The sequence below is a fragment of the Sminthopsis crassicaudata genome, chromosome 4 (genome assembly GCF_048593235.1).
Source record: "Sminthopsis crassicaudata isolate SCR6 chromosome 4, ASM4859323v1, whole genome shotgun sequence".
Lineage (NCBI taxonomy): Eukaryota > Metazoa > Chordata > Mammalia > Dasyuromorphia > Dasyuridae > Sminthopsis > Sminthopsis crassicaudata.
The window spans coordinates 352,028,880-352,052,332 of NC_133620.1; the positions used below are offsets into that span (position 1 = coordinate 352,028,880).

Genomic DNA, 23,453 nt, shown 5'->3' on the forward strand with positions numbered 1-23,453 from the left:
TTAACAAAACTGTTCAAGTAGATTCTCATCCATGGTACTTGACAAATCTCAGTTCCTCAGTTTCCATGGTTCATTTGATGTTTAGGACTATTCCTGAGAATCAGGGAACTCAATTGGTCAGTCAAGAAATAGGCAGAAATAAGGATGGTAACTTGTCACAAAATACAAATTTCACAAATTTGTTAGTGATCCAATGTCAATTCCACAAGAAGCATTTTGAGATGTGGTATCCTCTGCACACTGACAGGCAGCATCCTTGTCCTTAGCAGGTGGGCTCACAGCAGTGGCAGCAGCAAGCTGGACGGCAGCAAGACTGTCCACAGTAGGATGGACGGCAGCAAGAAGCCTGGGCATGATGCAGCTGGCAGCAAGATGGAGGAGTGCAGCTGACCACACAGCAAGGTGGCAGGCAAGTACCCTCAACTCTGCAGTCTGGGCGGCACCACCTGGTTCGGCAGCTCTCACATCCGCAGCATGGGGGTTGGTAACACCTGGTTGTGCAAGTGGTCTCACAAGGAGGTGCACAGCCAGCCCCAGAGCCACTCCCGGAGCCAATCCCACAGCCACCCTGTTGGCAGCAGCTGGTCCCACAGCTGTCTTGGCAGCAGCTAGATCCACAGTTTCCCTGCATAGAACAGCTGGGGAAGCCACAGAAGCTGGTGGAGCAGGAGTTGCAGCAGGCCATGGTGTTGGAATATGGATTTTGAGTTTAACTGCTAAGAGAAGTTACTGAAGTTTTGTTCTTACCTTCCTTGCTACAGCTTTTATATATTCTATGGCTAGCTACTGTTTACATGAAACCTGAAATCTCTTCCTTATTTTTATGTAAGCCAATTTCTCTTTGACCCTCTGATTGGCCTGTCACTGAGACACTCATGAAACAACATGAACAGTAATTCCAAAATTACTCTGCTTTTATCGTTCCATTAGAACCCATCATATCAATTCTTTGGCCCTTAGAACACTTCTGTGGTTTTTCAAGATCAAAGAGTTCTGGCATTTTAGTCCAAGCCGACACCCTTATTTTCCAACTGAAGGGGTGTCATGTGATCATCTGTTGGAGCCTCTTGAGGCTCAATCATGTTTTTCTCTTATTAATAACTACCATATTTCCTTCTTGGATGAGTAAGTCAAATTTAACTGGATTCACAAAGTATTTTTTCTTTGGTTTATACTAAAGTAAACTACTTCCTATTCTAACACTGTTAGCATAACATTGAAATTCAACAAACATTTGTTAAAAGCTTATTGTGTTCAAGGTACTGTCCTAGGTGCTAATAATAGTATCAATATAAGTCACTGTTTCCATCCTATCAATTAGTTCTAAATATATAAAAATGTATTCTGGTTAAAGACAAGAATCTCTCCTTGATGACTGAGTAAAAACTATGATTCACAATACTTGCCATTTTATATATGAGTAAATGCAACCTTAATTTGCAATATTTAACATTGTTATTTATATAGTGCCTGTGAAAAGTCTCCAACTAACAAAATAGGTCCTTCAGTGAATGGCTACTTTATGATCACCCCTCTAAAACCATATATTATTAGCCCCATTGATGCATTTATCTTGAAGAGTCAGTCAGAGTATTCAACTAGTACAAAACAAAATCATATAATGAAATGGAATTAGAATGAAGTAGTAACAACATATTTCTCCCATAAATACACATATAATACTGCTGGGAAACATAGATTCATGTGTTTTTTGGTGTGTTTTTGTTGTTGTTCAATCACTTCGCTCATGTGGGATACGATTGTCCTAAAGCTTGGAGTGAATTCCTTGTAAGCAATATTGGATAATGGAAAAGCTTTAAATTATATTTTTCTGATTCAGATCAGTATTTTTCAACTACTGTATTAAAATTAAATAAATGATAATAATTTTAATTGGTACTTGAACATTGTTTTAAGGTTGGCAAAGCCCTGCATGTATTTTATTTCATTTGATCCTCACAACTCTCCTGGGATGTAAATACTATACCTATGTGAATCCAAGTCTCTCCTGTCTCCAGCCATCATTCTTTCCACCTAAATTAGAATTTGGTTGTCTACCAAATCCATCAGTGTAAATGAATCAATAGCGTCAGCAATTAAATAGTTATTGGTGATAGACTTTTGCAAATTACTCAAAAATGTCACTTTATTATAGCATCTTTTTTGGTGATCAGCATAATGGTAAGCCCATTACAGACATTCAATAATATTTGTTGATCGATATGCAAAAAGTTAGATAATATATGTTATCCATTGACCATATATACCTTAAGGACAAACTGTATAAAATGTGGCTATATCAAAAATATAGCCAGAGGAAGATTTATAGTTGATTTCAAAATGGACATCCCATACTCATAGCAAACTCAACATGTCCAAATCAGAGCTTATCATCTTTCTTATCCCCAAATCATCTTGCCTTCTGAATTTCCCCCTTACCACCATCCTGCCAGTCATTCAGATGTACAATCATGGTTGTCATACTTGACTTTTCATCCTCATTCATCCAATATACATAAGCAATTGCCAAAGTTAATTATTTCTGTCTCTACAACATCTCGATCAGATTCCCCTTTCTCATGGAGCTATTATTCTCATTAAGCCATCAGTACCTTTACCTTGGACAGGCACTGAGGACAAACATGAGCTGAATGAGTCCAGAACTAAAGAAGGGAAATAACCTATATATCACCTCTCATCTGAATCTTTTCAATTCCCTTGTATTTGGTTTCTCTGACTCAGTTATTACCAATTCCAAATCCATCCTCCATATAGTTCCTTATTCTTGGAAACATACCTCTTTTAATATTGCCTAATACTACATTAACTTTCTTAGCTACCACACCACTATCTTTGACACTTTGACACAACATCAGTGCTGTTTTCAGTAAAGCTATTATCTAGCCCTATTTCTTCCATCTTATCCTTGTGAAATTGACTTTTTGAACCCAAATATGGCTTTATATTTTCCTGGGTGGTTATGGTACAATGAAAAGAATGTATGATTTGAAGTCAGAGGAACTAGTATTGAATATCAGCTCTATTCCTTACTGTCAGTGTGACTGTAAACTGTTATTCACCATCTCTAGAACTCAGTTTTTTTATCTGTAGAATGATATAATTAGATCAAATCAGATATGTAAGATCCCATCCATCTCTAAATATATGATTCTATGATCTCTAGTTAATTATTTTCTATTGGATTTAGCCTAATGTTCCATCTAGTCTATCATAATAGTTATTAAACACTTTATGTATGTAGGCACTTTAATAAGTGCTCAATCAATAAACATTTATTAAGTGCCTGCTATATAGAAGGAACTGTAAAACATTGGGAATTTGAAAACAAACAAAAGACAGGGTCACAGACAGTGAGGGAACTCTAGGAGAGGTAAAAGACCCTTCAGCCCAGAGAGAACCTGCTGACAATGAATGGTTCAGCTCTCATCTTCCCTTGGGGTGTCTCAGCCTTCCTGAGAAGTCATTGGGGGATGACAACCTGTGTGTTCTACTTGAAATGGAGATATTTGCAGTATAAGAGGCATTTACATATTAATAGCAGGGTGTTTATAGTTAGCACATGCTCAATGTGTTATAGTAATGTAATTGTACTAAGGTATTTAGAGGCTGAAAGGACTTGAAATAAATGGATTCCGTCTTTGACCATTCTTGTGAGTCCCTGCTTCATCACTCCTCTACTAAGACCAAGGACTCAGGCAGGTGCCGAGATCCTTCAGAGAGCTAGTCCAGATGGTATATTTTGGCACCCCAATATGGGGGCTCTAGAAAACACAGTACATTTTGGCACCCTAACTTGGGGGCTCTAGAAAGCACACTACAACAGTCTTCACTCCCAAGGAGCTTGCAATATGAGGAGGAAACAACATACAAATATATGCAAGCAAGCAATATACATATATATGTGTGTGTGTATATGCACACATGTATATATGAAATAGAATGTATACATATTTTATATATGATAAATAGAAAATAACTGGAATTAAGAGGGATTGAAAAAGTTTTTTGTAGCAGGTGGGATTTTAGTTGGATCTTAAAAAAAGCAAGGGAAATCTGTATAGTTGTAGCAAAGAAGGGATAAAGTTCCATTCTTCAAAGTCAACCAGAAAAAATGCCCTGAGACAAAGATGGAGCATCTTGCTTGTGGAACAGCCAGAAGCTCAGTGTCACTAGATCACAGAGTATGTGTCAGGGAGTGAGGTGTGAGAAGACTGGGAAAATAGGAGGAGGCTTTTTGCATTTGATACTGGAGGCAATTGGAAGCCATCTGAATTTATTTAGTAAAACAGAGATATGACTAGGCCTGAGTTTTAGGGAAATCACTTTTAGTGGCTGAATGGAGAATGGATCTGAATGGAGAGAGACTTAAGAAAGTCATACCCCCCAAACAGGCTATTGAAATAATCAAGGCTTGAGATTGATGAAGGCTTGCACTAGAATGGTAGCAGTATTACAATATCCCTAAAGGGTAGGAACTATTATTGTCCTCATTTTACAATTGAAAGAACTGAGGTAGAGAGAAATGAAATGACTTACCTACATAATCACACAACTAATAACTCTGAGGTAGCATTTGAATCAAATCTTCCTGACTCCAGGCCTGGCACTATATCTACTGATCCATCTAGCTGCCTAGAGATCATCAAGTCTAACACTTGCATTTTACCAGTGAGGAAACTGGGGCACCTAGCTGGTCATTGTATAAGGTAGTATTCAAACTTAGATCTTCCTGGCTTCAAGTCTAGCTCTCTATCCACTATTATACCTAACAACATGAGCTCCAAATATTTTTAAAAAGTAAAATAAAGACCATGGTCAAAGTTACTTTGCAGGCTAACAGAATTTATTTGAAATTAACAGAGAATACTCAAGAATAAATAAAATAGGAGAAAATTAAGGGGATAGAAAAATTGTCCAAATAAAGAGCAGTTGGACAATATTTTGTGTCATATGAGGTGTTTTCTGAAGATTAAGATGCTGTGGAAAATTTGATCTTCAGTTTATGGATTCTCTTAGCCTATGGAAGTCCTAGAAGAATGCATTTGAATTTTTTTTTAATGTATTTTCAAAGCTGGAAAGACTAAGGCAAGATATCAATTGTCTTTCAACCTCCTTCATAATCTTCATGATTCTACAGATGTTCCAATCAACTCAAATCAATTTCTTTTAAATATCAATTTATAGATCCTAGTTCTCAGCAGGTGGGCTCACAGCAGTAGCAGCAGCAGGCTGGACGGCAGCAAGACTGTCCACAGTAGGATGGGCGGCAGCAAGAAGCCTGGGCATGATGCAGCTGGCAGCAAGATGGGGGGATGCAGCTGACCACGCAGCAAGGTGGCAGGCAAGTACCCTCAACTCTGCAGTCTGGGCGGCACCACCTGGTTCGGCAGCTCACGCACCCGCAGCATGGGGGTTGATAGCACCTGGTTGTGCAAGTGGTCTCACAAGGAGGTGCACAGCCAGCCCCAGAGCCAAACCCAGAACCAAACCCAGAGCCAAACCCAGAGCCAAACCCACAGCCTCCCTGTTGGCAGCAACTGGACCCACAGCTGTCTTGGCAGCAGCTAGATCCACAGTTTCCCTGCATAGAACAGCTGGGGAAGCCACAGAAGCTGGTGGAGCAGGAGTTGCAGCAGGCCATGGTGTCTGAAAATCAGTTCCTTGTCTTCTAGTAAAGAGAAGTTTCTGAAATGTGATTGTCCTTTGTCCCACAAGCTCTTTATATATACCTCCACTAGCTGTATTTACCAAATATTTAGCATTTTTTACTTGTTGCCAGCAGCATAGTGAATCTCTGATTGGCTAATACCAAGGTATTATGAAAATCATAAATAGCATTTTTAAAAATCACCTTGGTTTAATTAAGTCTAATTAAATCTATTCTTTGTTCTGTGGGATAAGTTTGAAGTTTCCATCCACTGAGTCCTGTCATTAAAAGACTAATCTCAACCTCTTTGTGTGAATGAAGATATCTCATGATAGAATGACTGAATCACAATTTTTGAGCTCATATTATTGTCTTTTCATTTAAAAATTTTTTTTTCTTTTCCTTTCCTTTTCTCCTCTTCCCCCCATCCCCAGAGATAGCTCTATTGTTTTATTGGTGTCATTGACTCAAAAATTGGGAATCCTCTGTTGATCCAGATGAGCAACTTTACTATAACTTACTTTTTTATGTAAAACATTGCCATATTAGTCATTTTGTACAAGAATACTTGAATAAAAGAAAAAGAAAGAAAGTGATAAATAACATGCTTCAGTCTGTATTCAAACAATATCAGGTTTTTTTTTGTTTTGTTTTTTTTGTTTTTTTTTTTTTCCCTTTGGAGGCAGATGGAGGCATTATTATTTCTTAGATTGTCTTAGATCATTGTTATTGCAGAGACTAGCTATCATTCACAATTCTTCATTAAACAATATGGTTTCACTTTTTAATCAGGTCATGAAAGTTTTTCCAGGTTTTTCTGAAATCATTCTGCTTGTCATTTTTCATAACACAATAAATAATATTCTATTACCACATCTTGTTTAGACATTCTCCAGTTGATAGGTATTTCCAATTCTTAGAAACCACAAAAAAAAGAGCTGCTATAAATATTTTTGTACAAATAGGCTCTTTCCATGTCTTTGGGATATAGATATAGGTAGATATAGTAGTATCGCTGGATCAAAGGGCATGCACAGTTTTATAGCCCTTTGGGCATAGTATAACTTACATTTTTAAGAGAGTTGTCTAAGGGCACTCAAGTTAAGTCACTAACCAGTGATCATACTACTAGTATGTATTAATGAATGGCTGTAATTCCTGGGGCCACTGTGAGTCAATCAAATAATATTTATTAAATACTTACTTTATTATGGACAGACTTTAGCAGATAGTGGAAGAGAGAAAGATCTTTTTTTGCTATGGTCCAAGAGTAAGATATGAATGAAAGGCCAAGTAACAACTTACTATATTGCAAGCACCGTGCTAAGTGCTAGGGGTACAAAGCAAGAACAAAAACAGGCCATCATGCCAAGCTATTTTGAAGGAGACAATAAAGGATTTGAACTTTTAGCTCCTGGCTGCCTTTGAGGTGATTATTGAACTGAACTGAAACTAAGGCTGCCTCCAGAAGCTCCCCAAGAAACCTGCTCCCGGAGAACATTATACTTTAGAGAAGAACATTACAAAGGACCTTTTATGGTCTGTTCTGTGCAATGAATCCCTGTTACCTTCCCAAATCCCATCACTCAAGGACCTGTGACAATAATATTTCTCTTCTTGCCAAGGAGTTCATATTCTCTTGGGAGTTCATCTCCCTCAATGACCTTTATGCCTCTGTTGACCCAATGTGACCCACTCACCCATACTACAACTCATCTGAAATAAATTCTAGGTAGAATTTAAACTCAAAGTGAGTTTTCTATCTACCATCCAGTGCTTCTTGTCCTTTTTGGTCATATCTTATGATATTTTAAAAAATGTATATGGACATTTTCTATTTTTTTTTTGTTCTCCCCAGAAGAACTGTCTTTAGGACTGTACATATAGCTGAGAAAATGCAATCTTTTAAATTTAATTTAACTTACATTTTAAATTCTGAACTATCTTTCTCCTCTCCTGCACTAGAGAAGATCACCATTTAATATGTCTGTTTTTATATAAATACATATATATTATGCATACATATGTAAATGTTTATATTATATTAAATCATATTGTGCATACATCTTTATATCAGGCCTTTTTCTTGGAAGTGAAGAGTATCTTCCTTCATTGGGCCTTTGTAGTTGATTTGAATATTTATAATACTCAGAATATCTTAGTTGTTCAGTTATTCCTCAAACAATATTGCTGTTATTGTATACATCATTCTCTTGGTTCTACTCATGTAATTCTTCATTATTTCATACAAGATTTTTTCCAAAATCAACAAGCTCATTATTTCTTATAGCACAGTAGTAGTTCATTACAATCAGAAAAAAATGTATGTTGAGATTGAAATATGCAGTACATACTAGAGCACATAAAATTCCAGAAGTATATTTTTATTTCCTCTTAGCTTTATCAAGTTGTATGATTCTTAAGGCTCTCCTTGTGATTGTCCATCTGTACCTGATTTATGAATCAATTCAGTTTAATTTCATTAGAATATAGAAAATCTAATATGTACCAACCCTGTGTTCAGTGCTAGGGATTCAAACACAAAAATTAAATGATCTTCATCTTCATGAAATTTAGGATGGTTTGAGACTCCAAACATATTCCCAGATAAATAAAACAAGACATATGTAAGATGAATACAAAGCAATTTTATAAGATTTGGAGTGAGAACAACTGGGGAAATCAGAGGAAGATTTCTACAGAAGGAGGCGGTACTTGATCTGAGATTTAGATGAGACAAGATATATCTAGAGGACAAAATGAGAAGGGAGAACATTCTAGACTTGGGGAACACAGGTTGTCCAAATCATGGGAAGAGGAGATGTAATGTTGTGAATGAAGAATAGCAAGGCTGAAATAATATAAATTCTGAAAAGGGGCAGTTGGATCAAATTGTGGAAGAACATTAAAAGAGAAGCAAAGATGTTTGTATTTTATCCAAGAAGTAAGAACAAAGCTTTTTGAGTCAGGAAGTGATCTGTTTCTATGCTCTAGGGGAGATTGTCACTTAGGATGCTATGTAGAGGATGAGTTGAAGATGAATAAAAATAAGGAAATTAAAAAGAGGGATGATTTGGGGGGAGGGGAAATGAATAAATTTCATTTTGGACACATTGAATTTGAGACATCTTGGTGGAGAAATCCAATGATCCATTGGTAATGGGCAATTTCAACAAAACTTATGAGGGATAATGAGTATTTGAACCAGAATGGTAGCTATTGGAGGATCTCAAGATTAGGAAATGGATACCAAGGTAATACTGCAGTGGTAAGACTGCCAAGATTCAACAACACATTGACTATGAAGGGTGAGTGAGAATGAAGAGTTGAGAATGATTTAGAAGTTGGTAATCTGGGTGACAGATTTTTTTTAAGTAGTTAGAAATCATCTTCACTTGAAAATTTGACATTTTCAATCATAAAGTTTTCTTGAGTTTCACTTGCATACCATCAAATGCCTATTGGATGTCCCTACCTAAATGTCTTAAAGGCATCTGAAATTCAGTATATTCTAAAACAAAATTTACCATTTCCTCCCAAACCTAGCTCTTTTCATAACTTTATTTCCATTCTGTGCAACACAATCCTTCAAGTCAAGTTCTCAATCTCAGAATTATCTTTGAATTTTCTGTCTTTCTTACCTCATAGCTGTTGTCAAATCAAATAGCTTTTCCCTATTTAATAAGTCTTATCTATTCCCTTCTATTCCCTTCTCCCCACTCATGTGATCCTACCTTCACCTCACCACTTTAGTCAGTAAATATTTAACTATACTTAGCACTTGGAGGGGAGGAGGGGAAGGAGAGACAAGGTTCTTTCCTGGGTAAAAATCACACCATGGGATAGGAATGCAGTGACCACACCTTTATTATACCACTTTAGAAGCATTGAAAATTTATAGAACCCCAGACCTAGGTCTGAAAATATCAGCACAAAAACCTAAAACTTGTTAGAGTGTCTTTCTTTACCTTTAACATAAAATTCACTGTCAAAAAAAGGCTACAAAATGAGCAAATAATAGCAACAGCAGCTACAGCAAAAACTACAATAGCCAAGAAATTGACCATAAAAAGCTACTATGGTAACAGGAAAAATCAAGACACACACTCAGAATAAGATAACAATGTCAAAGTAGCTATAAGCAAAGCCTTGAAGGAAAAACAGTGTGAACTTGACATAAGTCCAATAAAAACTCCTGGAAAAATTAAAAAATATTTTTAAAAAAATTCAAATAAGAAAGCCAGAAGAATAATCGGGAATTACACTAGAGTGATGAAAGAAAATTATGAAAAGAGATTCAACAATTGGGTCAAAGAGGCACAAAAAAATAAAGAAAATGAAGCATTAAAAAGCAAAATTGCCCAAATGACAAAAGAAGTATAAAAATCCACTGAAAATAAGAATTCCTGATAGAGAATTGGTCTAATGGGGAAAAGTACAAAAATTCACTTAAGTAAATAAATCCTTAAAAATAGAATTGGGCAAGCTAATGACTTTATGGAACATCAAGAAACAATTAAAAAAGTTAAAAGAATAATAAATAAAAGAAAATGTGAAATATCTCATTGAAAATAAGTTGATCTAAAAAATAGATCAAGGAGAGATAAATGGGGGGAAACAGGATAGACAAATACACAAAGCAAGTAATTATAATTTTGAATGTGAATGGAATGAACTCACTCATAAAATGGGGACATAGCAGAATGGCTTAGAACCAGAATTCAGCAATAAATAGTTTATAAGAAACAAACTTGAAACAGACACACTGAGTAAATATAAGGAGCTGGAGCAGAATCTTTATGCTGCAGCTGAAATTAAAACAAAACAAAACAAAACAAAAAACAACAGGGGTAGCAACCATGATCTCAGATAAAGGAATGCAAAAATAGATCTAATTAAAAGAAACAAGCAGCATTTATCTTACTAAATGGTACCATAGACATATGAAGTAATATCAATAGTATTATTGAAGTATTATTTAAATTCTTTAAGAAAAAGTTAAATGAGGAAGAAACAGATAATAAAACTATGTTACTGGGAGATCTCAACTTCATCTGTCAGTATTAGATAAATCTAATCACAAAATAAATAAGAAAAAAGTTAAGAAGATGAATAGAATTTTAGAAAAGTTAAATATGACAAATTTCAGGAGAAAAATGAAAGGGAGCAGTAAAAAATATATCTTTTTCTCAGCTGTACAGCTCAAAAATTGATTATGAATTAGGTCACCAAAACCTCGTAAACAAAATCAAAGGATCCTTTTAAAATACATAATACAATAAATATGTTCAATAAAAGCCCAAGGAAATGTAGATAAAAATTAATTAGAAACTAATATACTAATACTAAAGCAAAAGTGAGAAAAGTGACGAAAAATAGAAAAACTAATTTAATTAAATAATGATAACAATGAGACACCATGTCAAAATTCATGGGGTGCAGCCAAAAAAGTACTGAAGAGGAAATTTATATCTCTAAATGCTTACACACATAAAATAGAGAAAGAGCAGATCAGTGAATTGGACATGAAATTAAAAACAACCCTAGAAAAAGATTATTTTAAAAATCTCTAGTGAAACATTAATTTAAAAGCCCTGAAAATTAAATGAGCGATTAAACAAAATTGGAAGTAAGAAAACCATTGAACTAAAAAATAAAAAAAAAATAAAAATAAGAACTACTTTTAGATAGGTAAACTATTGCTAATTGGATTTTAAATTTAATTTTTTTTTAATTTTTAAATTTAAATTTTATTTAATTTTTAATTTAAAATTTATTTTTAACTTTTAAAATTTAATTTAATTTAAATTTTTAAAAATTAAATTAAAATAAAATTTAAATTAAAAATTAAAAATTTAAATTTAAATTTAAAAAAGAAAGAAAAACTAACCATCATCAAAAATGAAAAAAAGATGAATACATCACCAATGAAAATGAAATTAGAACAATTATTAGCAGCTACTTTGCCAAATTATATGCCAATAAATTTGAAATCTAGATGAAATGAATGAATATTTACAAAAATATAAGTTGTCAATATTAGCAGAAGAAGAAATAGAATATTTAAATAACTATCTTGGAAAAATAAATTGAACAAACCATAACTGAACTACTTAAGAAAAAAATTCCCAGGACCAGATGATCATAAGTAAATTCTATGAAACACTTAAAAAAAACAATCCATTCCAATGCTATAGACTATATGAGAAAAAAAGACAAATAAGAAGCCCTAGAAAATTCCTTGTATGACCGAAATACACTGATATCTAAATCAGCAAGTGAAGATAAAGAAAAATATGGATGAGTTTTCCTAATGAATATTGACACAAAACTTTTTCCACCCATTCATTCATTTATTTATTTATTTATTTATTTATCCATCTATTTATTTATTTATTTATTCATTCATTTATTTATTTATTTATTTGTTTATTCATTCACTCTTTATTTATTTATTTATTTATTCATAGCTTTTTATTTTCAAAACATATGCATGGGTAATTTTTCCAACATTGATCCTTGCAAAACCTTCTGTTCCAAATTTTCCCCTTCTTCCCCTCACTCTCTCCTCTAGATGGCATGTAGTCCAATACATGTTAAATGTTAAAATATATGTACATATATTTATAAGTTTATCTCGCTGCACAAGAAAAATCAGATCAAGAAGAAAAAGAAAACAAAATGCAAGCAAACAACAATAGGAAAGAGTGAAAATGTTATGTTGTGGTCCACACTTAGTTCCCACAGTCCTCTCTTTGGGTGTAGATGGCTCTCTTCATCACTGAACAATTGGAACTGCTTTGAATCACTTCATTGTTGAAAAAGAGCCATGTCTATCAGAATTGATCATCGTTTAGTCTTCTTGTTGCCGTGTATAATGATCTGGTTCTGCTCATTTCACTTAGTATCAGTTCATGTAAGTCTCTCCAGGCCTTTCTAAAATCATCTTTCTGATTGTTTCTATAGAACAATTACATTCCATAACATTTATATACCATAACTTATGCAGCCATTCTCCAACTGATGGATGGACATCCATTCACTTTCTTGCCACTACAAAAAGGACTGCCACAAACATTTTTGCACTTAGGGGTTCCTTTCTCTCCTTTAAGATCTCTTTGGGATACAAGCCCCGTAGAAACAATGCTGGATCACAGAATATGCACAGTTTGATAACCTTTGCGCATAGTTCCAAATTGCTCTCCAGAATGGTTGATTCAGTTCATTATTCCACCAACAAAGTCTAAGTGTTCCAGTTTTCCCACATCCCCTCCAACATTTGTCATTATCTTTTCCTGTCATTTTAGCCAATTTGAGAGATATGTAGTAGTATCTCAGAGTTACCTCAACTTTCATTTCTCTGATCAATAGTGTTTTGGAGGACCTTTTCATATGACTAGAAATAGTTTCCATTTCTTCATCTGAAAATTGACACAAAACTTTCAAAGAGAATATTAGCAAGGAAATTTCATCAATATATCACACATATTCCAACATAGTTGGAAAGTCACAGTTATTAAAAAACCTCATACAAATCAGCATTCTATATGTTACCAACAAAGTTTAGCAGCAAGAGGTAGAAAGAAAAATTCCATTTCAAATAACTACAGACAATGTAAAATACTTGGGAGTGCACCTGCTAAGACAATCCCAGAAACTATATGAACACAATTACAAAACACTTTTTACGCTAATGAAGTCAAATCTCAACAACTAGAAAAAATATGAATTGCTCATGGGTAAGTCGAGTCAATTAACTAAAATTTCAATTCTGCTTGAATTAATTTATTTATTCAATACCATATCAATCAAACTTCCAAAAATTATTTTATAGTGCTAGAAAAAATAATCAAATTCATCTATAATAACAAAAAGTCAATAATATCAAGGAAATCAATTTTTTAAAATGTAAAAGAAGGTGACCTAGCAGTATCAGATTTCTTTCTCTCTTTTTTTAGAGTATTATTATGTATTCTGTATTCAAACTTGATCAGTTCCTTCTCTGGGTACCAATAGGATTTTTCGTCATAAGGTCTTCAGAGCAGATATAGATGATTGTACAACACGAAGGTGATTGAAAATAATAAAGTCATTTATAACTAGTAACCTGAGAACATTACTGTTATTTTGTATATAGTACATTTCACTTTGTTCATGGAGTACTTTCCATGTTTTTTTTTTTTTTTTTTTTTTTTTTTTTTTTTTTGTTTATTTTTTTCCTGAAAGCACCCTGCTTATCATTTTCCAGAAAACAATAATGTTCCACCAGAGAAACTTGATTTGAAAATTTTATTTTTTACAATTACTATTACTAATTGTATTTATCCCCCATTTATTCTCTCTCTCTCCTTTCACTCTATCTCTTCTCAAAAGTGTTTTGCTACTTACCACTCCTTTCCCCAATATGCCCTCTCTTTTATCACCCCTCTCTTCTTCCCATATCCTATTCCCTTTCTATTTTCCTGCAGAGTAAGATAGATTTCTATACTCCTATTGAGTATGCATGTTATTTCTTATTTGAGCCAATTATGATGAGAGTAAGGTTCACTTACTCAACCTCTCTTCCTTTTCTTCCTCTTCACTGTAAAAGCTTTTTTTGCTTCTTTTTTATGGAAGATAATTTGCACTATTCTACTTCTCCCTTTCCCTTTTTCTCAGTACACTCCTCTTCACCCCTTAATTTCATCAATTTTTTTTAAAGATATAATTCCTTCACATTCAACTCTTATCTGTGCCCTCTGTTTATATATACTCCTGTATTTATTTTCCAGATCAGTTGTTTTTCCAAAGAGATATTTCACATTTTTTCTATTTTTTCATTTTTTTGGTTGTGTTTTATTGTATTTTGATTTCTCATAAAGTCATTAGCTTCCATTTGTTCAATTCTATTTTTTAAGGAATTATTTTCCTCCGTGAGCTTCTTTCTTAATTGTCCAATTTTGCTTTTTAAGGCATTCCTTTCCTCATTAGTTTTTTATGTTTTCCTTTTGAACTTCTCTCAATTCTTCCTCCATTTTTTTCTCTATCTCTCTTGATTTCAAAGTCCCTTTTGAGCTCTTCTGTAGCTTGAATCCAATTTGTATTTTTCTTGGAGGCTTTGGATTTAGGAGTTTTGACTTTGTTATCATCTTCTTAATGTGTGTTTTGATCTTCCTTACCACCATAATAACTTTCAGTGGTCAGAAACTTTTTTGTTGTGTGCTCATTTTCCTAGCCTATTACTTGGCTTTTAACTCTTTGTTAAAATAGGGCTCTGTTTCCAGAATGGAGGGTACACTGTCCCAAATTTCAGGGGTTTTGTGCAGCTGTTTTCAGAGATCCTTCTAGGAATCTGACCACAATCACTCTATTCTGCCCTGGAATTATTGTAGCTGTAACATCTAGTGTGCTGGCCAAGGCTGGACTTGGCTGACTTCTTACTATCCTGGGTCTGTACAACAAATTCCTACTCCATTGCCACAGACCCTCTCCATTGACCTTTCCAATCCACTTTAATGTCTCTGGGCTAAGAAGTCCAGAAGCTTCCAGCATTGCTGCTGATTCAGAGGTTCCACCTTGCTGATACTGGGATTTGGGTTGGAGCTGGGGCTAGGGCTGGGCCAGCACTGGAATTGTGTACTGGGGTCCTACTCTGGTTCTATAGAGCTTTTCTGATGATCTCTCAGGTCCTCTTTGGTGTCTCTGGGCTAAGAGGTCTGGGATCTCCAGTACTGCTGCTGATTCAGAGGTCCAGCCAGGCCAGATTGGATTGGGGCTGTGTAGACACTCCTACCCTGGTGTCACAGACCTTTTCTGCTGAGCTTCTAAGTTGTCTTTCATTGGAAAATACTCTATTCCATCTTTTTGGATGTTCTATTGCTCTATTTTTTTTTTAGAATCATTATTTAAAAGAATTTAGAGCACTTTAGGGGAGAGGTTGAGCAAGTTTCTGCCTTTCTCCATCATCTTGGCTCCAGCTCTCAGATTTCTTTCCTTTAAAAAAATAAATTTATTTTATTTTGAACTTAGATACAAAATGAAAAAAGAAAAGGGGGGAAAAACATCGCCATGTGTGAAGCAGACTGTAAGAGGTTTCTATGTATAGCAATAAATTTGCATTTCAAGCAAATCTATACAATAAATATGACATATTGTTTGGTTTTCTTTTATTATTTGCTGTGTACTTTTTACTTTAATTTTTCCCTTTCCATCCTAAAAAGGGCTATAATTAAGCATGGCTTATGCATATACATAGATAATTATAAACATACACACACACATATATATATTCATACATGTATATGTAAGATCATACTATTTTTATTTATACCTGTCATCTGTTTCTCAGAAGGTAGACAGGATCTTCCATCATAGGTTCAAATCTTTCTATGTTAATATAAATCAACTAGTTCATCAGTTTTTATGCTACTACTGTATTCCAACCCACTTACATCCTATCTAACAGATTGTCTATGAAAGTTCTCTCCCAATTTTCTGCATTCCTTCTATTCTTGCTATTCTTTATACAAAAAATTAATTTAAAATAATCATTATTATGCTTTTTATACACTTCAGCAATTCTCTCTTTTATAATATAGTTTAAGGCCTGATACTACTGAATCTACTTCTTTTACTTCTTTTCCCCTGATTTCTGTGAAGTTCCTGAACTTTTGCTCTTCCAATTTGTTATTATTATTTTTTAAACTCAGTCAAATAATTTTTAGTAATTTAATTGGGATGACCTTAAATAAATACATTTGAAAAATAATATTGCCATTTTAAAAATTATATTGGCTTTACCTATCCATGAACAATAAATGGTATGTCAGTTATTTAGATCTGAGTTTATTTGTATGAAACATGTTTTGAATTAATGTATATATACTTTCTGTGTTTGTTTTTGGTAGATAGGTACTAGCTAAGACAAAGTCTTTCAGTCTTCTCTTACTTAGCCTTCAGACCTCCATGCTATCTGCAAAATAAAAGTTTCTAAGACTGCGGCTGCCTCTCAACCCAGCTGCACTTGGGCTTGTTGTTTGTTGATTGTACAGAATCAGCCTGGAGTTGTTTGCACTTTACTCAGACCTAACATCTGCCCCTGAATATTGGGTTTTTCATGAGATCTTCTTAAATTGTCTTAATTACTTTGTCCTGTGTTATGTCTTTTTTTAAAAAAAATTTTCATTTTTAATTTATCTTTTTAATTTTTTTTTTTGCTTTTATCTTTTTATTGTTTTAAAATTTTTGTTTATTGAACAAAATAAGAAACAAATAGAATAGAACAAAGAAAGATAGAAAATAAAAATTAAAACAAATAAACAAAACATTGCCATGTGATCATCAAAATATTAGGAAAGATTAGAAATATAACAATAAATTTCCATTTCAAAAAAGCATATATAATAATAGAAGATATTTTATTCATCAGTGTCCCTCTTTGCTTCCTTATAGGTTATCCTTTTGTTCTTTGCTGCACAATCTGTTATTTTATAAGATGTTTCACATTCTGTTCTATTTTTTCATTCTTTATATTCTCTTTATACTATAGTCTCTTCCATTTTCATTGGCTTCCTTTTACCCAATTCTAATCTTCAAAGAATTATTTTTTTCTTTAAGAGTCTGCATCCTGTATCTCCTTTTCTAATTGGTAATTTTTTTCATAATCTTGCTTTTGTTGGATTTTTTTTTTAGTTTTTCCTCAATCTGTCTCATTTGATTTTTATCCTTTTTTGAGTTCTTTTATAAATTCTTTCTAGGGAGGGAGCCTTTTACCATCACTCTTTGGGATAGAAGAAGCTTTTTACTTCAGTGTCCTCCTCCTTAGAGGAATACTGATGCTCCTTGTTTCTATATTAAGTTTCTATGGTTGGGGGTGGGGGGCAACTAGGTGGCATAGTCGGAGGACCTGAGTTCAAATGTGACCTCAGACATTTGACACCTCCTAGCTTTGTAATCCTGGGCAAATCATTTAACCCCAATTGGCTCAGGGGAAAAAAAAGTTTCTATGGTTGGGTTCTTCTTTGTCAATTCACTTTTTAAAAATGTGAAGTATTAATATAAGTACTTCTAATTATGAGGTGGGAGGATGGTGTCTCTAGCTCCACTTCAGCTCTCACTTTGACCTGTAACCCCAAACCAAAAACTCCCCACCTACTGCAAGTGCCTGCAGCCGGCAGTGTCTCTGCCCCACAAGCTTTGTACATACCCAGTATACTAGTTTCTTCTATCTGAGGCTGGGCCTGGTGTTCCTAATCAGCTGAAGTTCCCTCAGATTTCTAGCATTTAGATGCCCAAATCCCAATACTGTCCCAGAGGTGAAAATTCCTGTAGTCCCAGCTGAGGCTAGAGCTAGAGCTCCCCAGTAGCTGTTTCTGTGGAGCTTAGCTAGAATGTTTGCACTTCACACTATTTTTATATTGTCCCAGGAAGAACACGCCTGTTCTGCTTCAGGTCTTCTTTGTCTTTAACCATTCTGTGTTATCTTGAGGCACAAATTTGTTCTGTTTTGGATGAAATCCGAAGAGCTTGAAATTTACTCATTATTCCATCAACTTCCCAGAATCTTCTTGACCCTATGTTATTTCTGCAGCTATAAGAAAAATTCTATCTTTTTTTTTTTTTTTTTGGAAGAAATTTGAAGATCTGAGAATTTTCTTATCTAGTTCATCATCTTCCCAGAATCCTCTAAGTATCCTCCTTTCAAACTGTATTACAAATAAGTAATCTTTAAAATGTTCTGGTAGTGGCTAGGAAATTGAGTAGTAGATTAATGTAATAGATTAAATACACAATGCACAGTATTAAATAATTATAATAATCTAATTTCTGAGAAAGCCAAAGTTCTAAGCTTTTAGGACAAGAACTCACTATTTGTCAAAAACTGGAAAATAGTTTGGCAGAAACTAGGTATAAGCCAACATCTCACACTGTGTTAAAAAATAAGGTCAAAATGGGTATATGTTTTAGACATAAAGGATGATACCATAAGTAAATTAGGAAAGCATAAAATACTTTACTTGTAACATCTATGAATAAGGAAAGAATTTATGACCCAAAGATAGGTTTTATGAGATGTAAAATGATTAGTTTTAATTATATTAAATCAAAAAGGCTTTGCACAAACAAAACCAATGCAACCAAGTTAGAAGGAAAGTAGAAAATTGGGAAACACTTTATAGCAAATTTCTCTGATAAAGTTCTAATTTCTCAAATATATAGAGAACTGAATCAAATTTATAAAAATGAGTCATTCCTCAATTGATAAGTGGTCAAAAGATATATATATATAGATTTTATATATAAAGATATGCAAATACAATGAAGAAAATCAAAGCTATCCTTTCAAATAAAAAATGCCCTAAGTCACTATTGATTAGAGAAATGAAAATTAAAATAACTCTGAAGTAGAGAAATGAAAATTAAAATAACTCTGAAGTACCATCTCACCCTTATCAAATTGGCTAATATAACTGAATAGGAAAATAAAAAATGTTGGAGAGAATGTGGGAAAATTGGAATACTTATGGATTGTTGATAAGAGTTGTGAACCGATCTATTCTGGGGAACAATTTGGAACTATGTACAAAATGCTATAAAATTGTGCATAATCTTTGACCCAGAAATAGCACTGCTAAATATGTATCTCAAAGAGATTTTTAAAAAAGTAAAAGGACCCACATGTACAAAAATTTTGGAAATTGAAGAGTTACTTATCAATTGAGGAATAACTGAACAAGTTGAAGTATGTGATTGTGATGGGATACTATTTTATATTAAGATATGATGCAAAAGATGTTTTGAGAAAAATCTGGAAAGACTTATATGAACTGATGCAAAGTTAAGTGAGCAGAACCAGGAGAATGTTGTATACAGTAGCAACAACATTGTATGATGACTAACTGTGAATGAATTAGCTATTTTCACCAATACAATGATCTAAGATAATTCCAAACCCAAGATAATTCTGATGAAAAATGTTATATACCTCCAAAGAAAGAACTGATGGAATCTGAATGCACATTGAAAAAAAATTAACTTTATTGTTCTTGAGGGGTTGTTTTTTTCTATATAGATAATATGGAAATGTTTTACATGTATAATTAATACAATATTTCTTGCTATCGCAATGTATAAGGAAAGTGTTAGGAGGAAGGGAAAAATTTAGAGCTCAATTTTTTAAAAAAATGAATTTAAAAAATTAATTCATTTTTTAAAGACAATGTAATTTTTTTAAGAGAAATGAACATCCTGATCCCCAAAGAATCATTGAGAGAGAGAGAGGGAGGGATTAAGGGAGAGAGAGAGAGTAAAAGAGAGAGAGAGAGAGAGAGAGAGAGAGAGAGAGAGAGAGAGAGAGAGAGAGAGAGAGAGAGAACAGAGACAGATAAAGAGATGGAGAGAGATAAAGACAGAGAAAGAGGAAAACACAGAAAGAGAATAGAACAGATTGGTAAAATAAAATAAATTTCCATTATCAACCAAGTCATCCCTAATTTCTCACCTCTGGAAAAAAGGGAGAGATATATATTTTCTCTTCTGTTCATTTCACCACAACTTGATACTTAACTAAAAATTAACAAAACTTCAGAAATTTCTACATCTTGGAGCTAAGAAACTAAACACAAGTAGTAAGTAAAGGTAGGATTCAAACCCAAGTGCTGTTTCCTCTTCAAGCATTTAGTTTTATATTATTGTTGCCATTTGTTGTTTTCATTTGCATTGCTGAAGTCATTACATTCAGGATGTTCCAAAAATCTTAGTGCAGTTTTAAACTTTAGAAGCACATTGTATGTTGTCTTCCTGGTTCTATTTACTTCAATTTGCACCAATATATAACTTTCTGTACTTCTCTAAATAATTTGTATCCATTGTTTCTTATGGCCCATGAATCTATTTCATTAGATTAATGTACTACAATTTATTTTGACTATTCTTTATCAATGGACATTTACTTTATTTCTAATTCTTTAAACTGCAAAAAAAATGCTGCTATAAATATTTTATTTTATATGGAAACTTTCTATTTCTTACTCTTTGTTGTTGTTTGTCCTTTGTCCTTGAAGAGAACCATGGCATCAGGGAGGTAATGCAAGTGAGTAGGATTTAAATGGGGAAGGGGGCTGTGCAAGGTCACCTGAATAATTTTTCCTTCCAGAGTCATCTGTGTCCAATGGCAAAATATATAGATCAAGATGACTGGAGATGGTTCTGGAGTCCCTTTTTAGCATGTTCATTTTTTGATATTCTAACAAGGGAATACACTAGAAAATTAGTTTATGTTTGCTTTTCTTTGAGAGGAAATTGTAGCATAGAAGATAGAGAATTGACTTTTGAAATTCCAAGACTTGGGTTCAGGCCTTGCACTAGGCTGTGTGATGCTAAATAAGTCATTTGACCTCTTAATGCTGTAGACAGCTCTTCAATAATTTAAATTGAAGAGAAGGTGCTGATTACTTTTGATAGAAATGTCCATATCTGATCTGCTATTGATAGAAACTGTTTCTTCTTCTACAAGTTCTCTCTACTCATTAAATCACAAGTCTAGTTCCTATTCTTTTATCTCTTTAAAGAAAATGTATGGGGAGTGTTATTTATTTTTTGGGAAAAAACCCTAGTAAAATAAAAATAGATAACATTTCTCTAGTAGCTTAAGGTTTGCAAAGTTTTTTGAATGATCTCATTTAATCCTAACAATAATACTGTGAGATAAATGCTACCAGCATCCTTATCCCAATGAGGAAACTAAGGCCAATAGCTATTAAATGTTTGAACTCAGGTCTTTATTGCTAGTAGGGAGCTAGATGGGACTGTGGATAGAGTGGCTGGCCTGGAGTCAGCAAGACAAATGTACTTGAATTTAGATCTATGCTCAGACACTTACTAGCCATTTGATTCTGGGAAAGTCACTCAATCCTATTTGCCTCAGTTTTCTCATTCGTAAAATGATCTGGAGAAGGAAATGGCAAACCACTCCAGTATCTTTGTCATGAAAACTGCAAATGGGGTCCTGAGATGTTGAAAAATAACTATACAACTACATCTCTCTTTTCATTTTATTCTATAGATTACCTGTGTACCTATTTTATCTCCACTTGACTATAAGCTTCATAGGTTCAGGGATTAGTCTTATTTCATTTAAGTATCCTTAGCCTATATTAGCTATATAGAATAGTTTTACATTATTAATTTACTGATATTCTATAATGGTGTTCATTCAGAGAGTTTAGAATAGGTCATAGTTAAAAAACTAATTCTGACAGTGGATAGAGAACTGACCTTGGAGCCAGGAAGTCTTGGGTTAGTCACCCATAGCTTGTGTGTATACAATAAATGTCTAAGAAATATGTGTTAGATTGAATCTGGATTTTCATGAAATCTGTTTCTAATGTCCATTGAATAATGAGAAAAAAGAGTAAAAAAACTATCAGAAATTATATAATTTATTTTGGTTGCATTATCTTCTCTTCTTTTCAGGGTGAAGTGAGATTTGATAATCTAGAGAAAGAATTCAGATGGAAAAGAGATTTTCTCTGAAAAGAGGAAATTGGCTGTGAGATCCTCAGCAAGGGGACCTTGGTGAGTAGTAAAGAGTTTTTCTTAAAAGATTGTAGGCTCATGTAACTGGAGCAAGAGGTGGACAGGAACTCTGAGACAATACCATTTCACTTATAGATCAGGAAATTGAGGCTCAGAGAAAAAAAATCAATAATACAGGCACTTAGAGACTGAGGCAAGATTTAAACCTAGATTGTCAGGTTCCAGTAGCAATCTTCATACTCTTGTATCACACACAGACCTTCTTTTTCTATGGCCTGGACCATATCCATTTTTCCCCCTGGGAAATAGAAGCTGAGTTGGAATAAGATTGAACAAAGATATATTCTTGGGAACCCTGGGATAAGGAGTCAAAAGTTGCAGTATTGTCCAATGCTGTAATTCAAAGACATGTTGTCCTTTATGAGTTAGGGGGTTGATGTCCTGGTTTTTAACAGGCAGGTTCTCAGCAGGTGGGCTCACAGCAGTGGCAGCAGCAGGCTGGACGGCAGCAAGACTGTCCACAGTAGGATGGGCGGCAGCAAGAAGCCTGGGCATGATGCAGCTGGCAACAAGATGGAGGAGTGCAGCTGACCACACAGCAAGGTGGCAGGCAAGTACCCTCAACTCTGCAGTCTGGGCGGCACCACCTGGTTCGGCAGCTCTCACATCCGCAGCATGGGGGTTGGTAACACCTGGTTGTGCAAGTGGTCTCACAAGGAGGTGCACAGCCAGCCCCAGAGCCACTCCCGGAGCCAATCCCACAGCCACCCTGTTGGCAGCAGCTGGTCCCACAGCTGGTTCCACAACCTCCCTGTTGGCAGCAACTGGTCCCACAGCTGTCTTGGCAACAGCTAGACCCACAATTCCCCCCAGTAGAGCAACTGGGGAAGCCACAGAAGCTGGTGGAGCAGGAGTTGCAGCAGGCCATGGTATCTGGAAGTTTTTTGGCAAAGTGAAGTTTTTCAAATTCAAGTGTCCTCTTGTTTGATGTACCTTTTATATGCTTTTCTCAGCTGTTGTTTATAGTGTTTAATAGCTTTTCCTTATTTTGGTTTTAAACAATTTCCTTCTAAGACACTGATTGAACTATTAATAAAACTGTTCTGAAAACTTTGTAAGTTGATTGAATTTGTTTTATAATTAGGATTCAGCAGCAACATCCTCCTTTACATCAGCATCTTCTTCATCATCATCATCATCATCATCATCATCATCATCATCATCAATGCCTATTATTGTTCACTAGAGGCTCTGTCCCAGAGAAAGCAGG

The 23,453-nt window shown here is 34.4% G+C and overlaps 3 protein-coding genes across 3 annotated transcripts; all 3 read right to left on the reverse strand.

The window, feature by feature from the left end:
- Nucleotides 1-262: 262 nt before the first annotated feature.
- On the reverse strand, nt 263-685 carry LOC141539152 (keratin, high-sulfur matrix protein, B2C-like). Its single transcript, XM_074261478.1, has one exon. The coding sequence runs from the start codon at nt 683-685 to the stop codon at nt 263-265; it is 423 nt and encodes a 140-aa protein (XP_074117579.1).
- Nucleotides 686-5,215: 4,530 nt separating this feature from the next.
- LOC141539151 (keratin-associated protein 9-3-like) lies at nt 5,216-5,662 on the reverse strand. The gene has a single exon (XM_074261476.1). The coding sequence runs from the start codon at nt 5,660-5,662 to the stop codon at nt 5,216-5,218; it is 447 nt and encodes a 148-aa protein (XP_074117577.1).
- A 16,984-nt stretch (nt 5,663-22,646) lies between these two features.
- LOC141539150 (keratin, high-sulfur matrix protein, B2C-like) lies at nt 22,647-23,111 on the reverse strand. The gene has a single exon (XM_074261475.1). It carries the CDS (start codon nt 23,109-23,111, stop codon nt 22,647-22,649), a length of 465 nt encoding a protein of 154 aa, XP_074117576.1.
- Nucleotides 23,112-23,453: the final 342 nt, after the last annotated feature.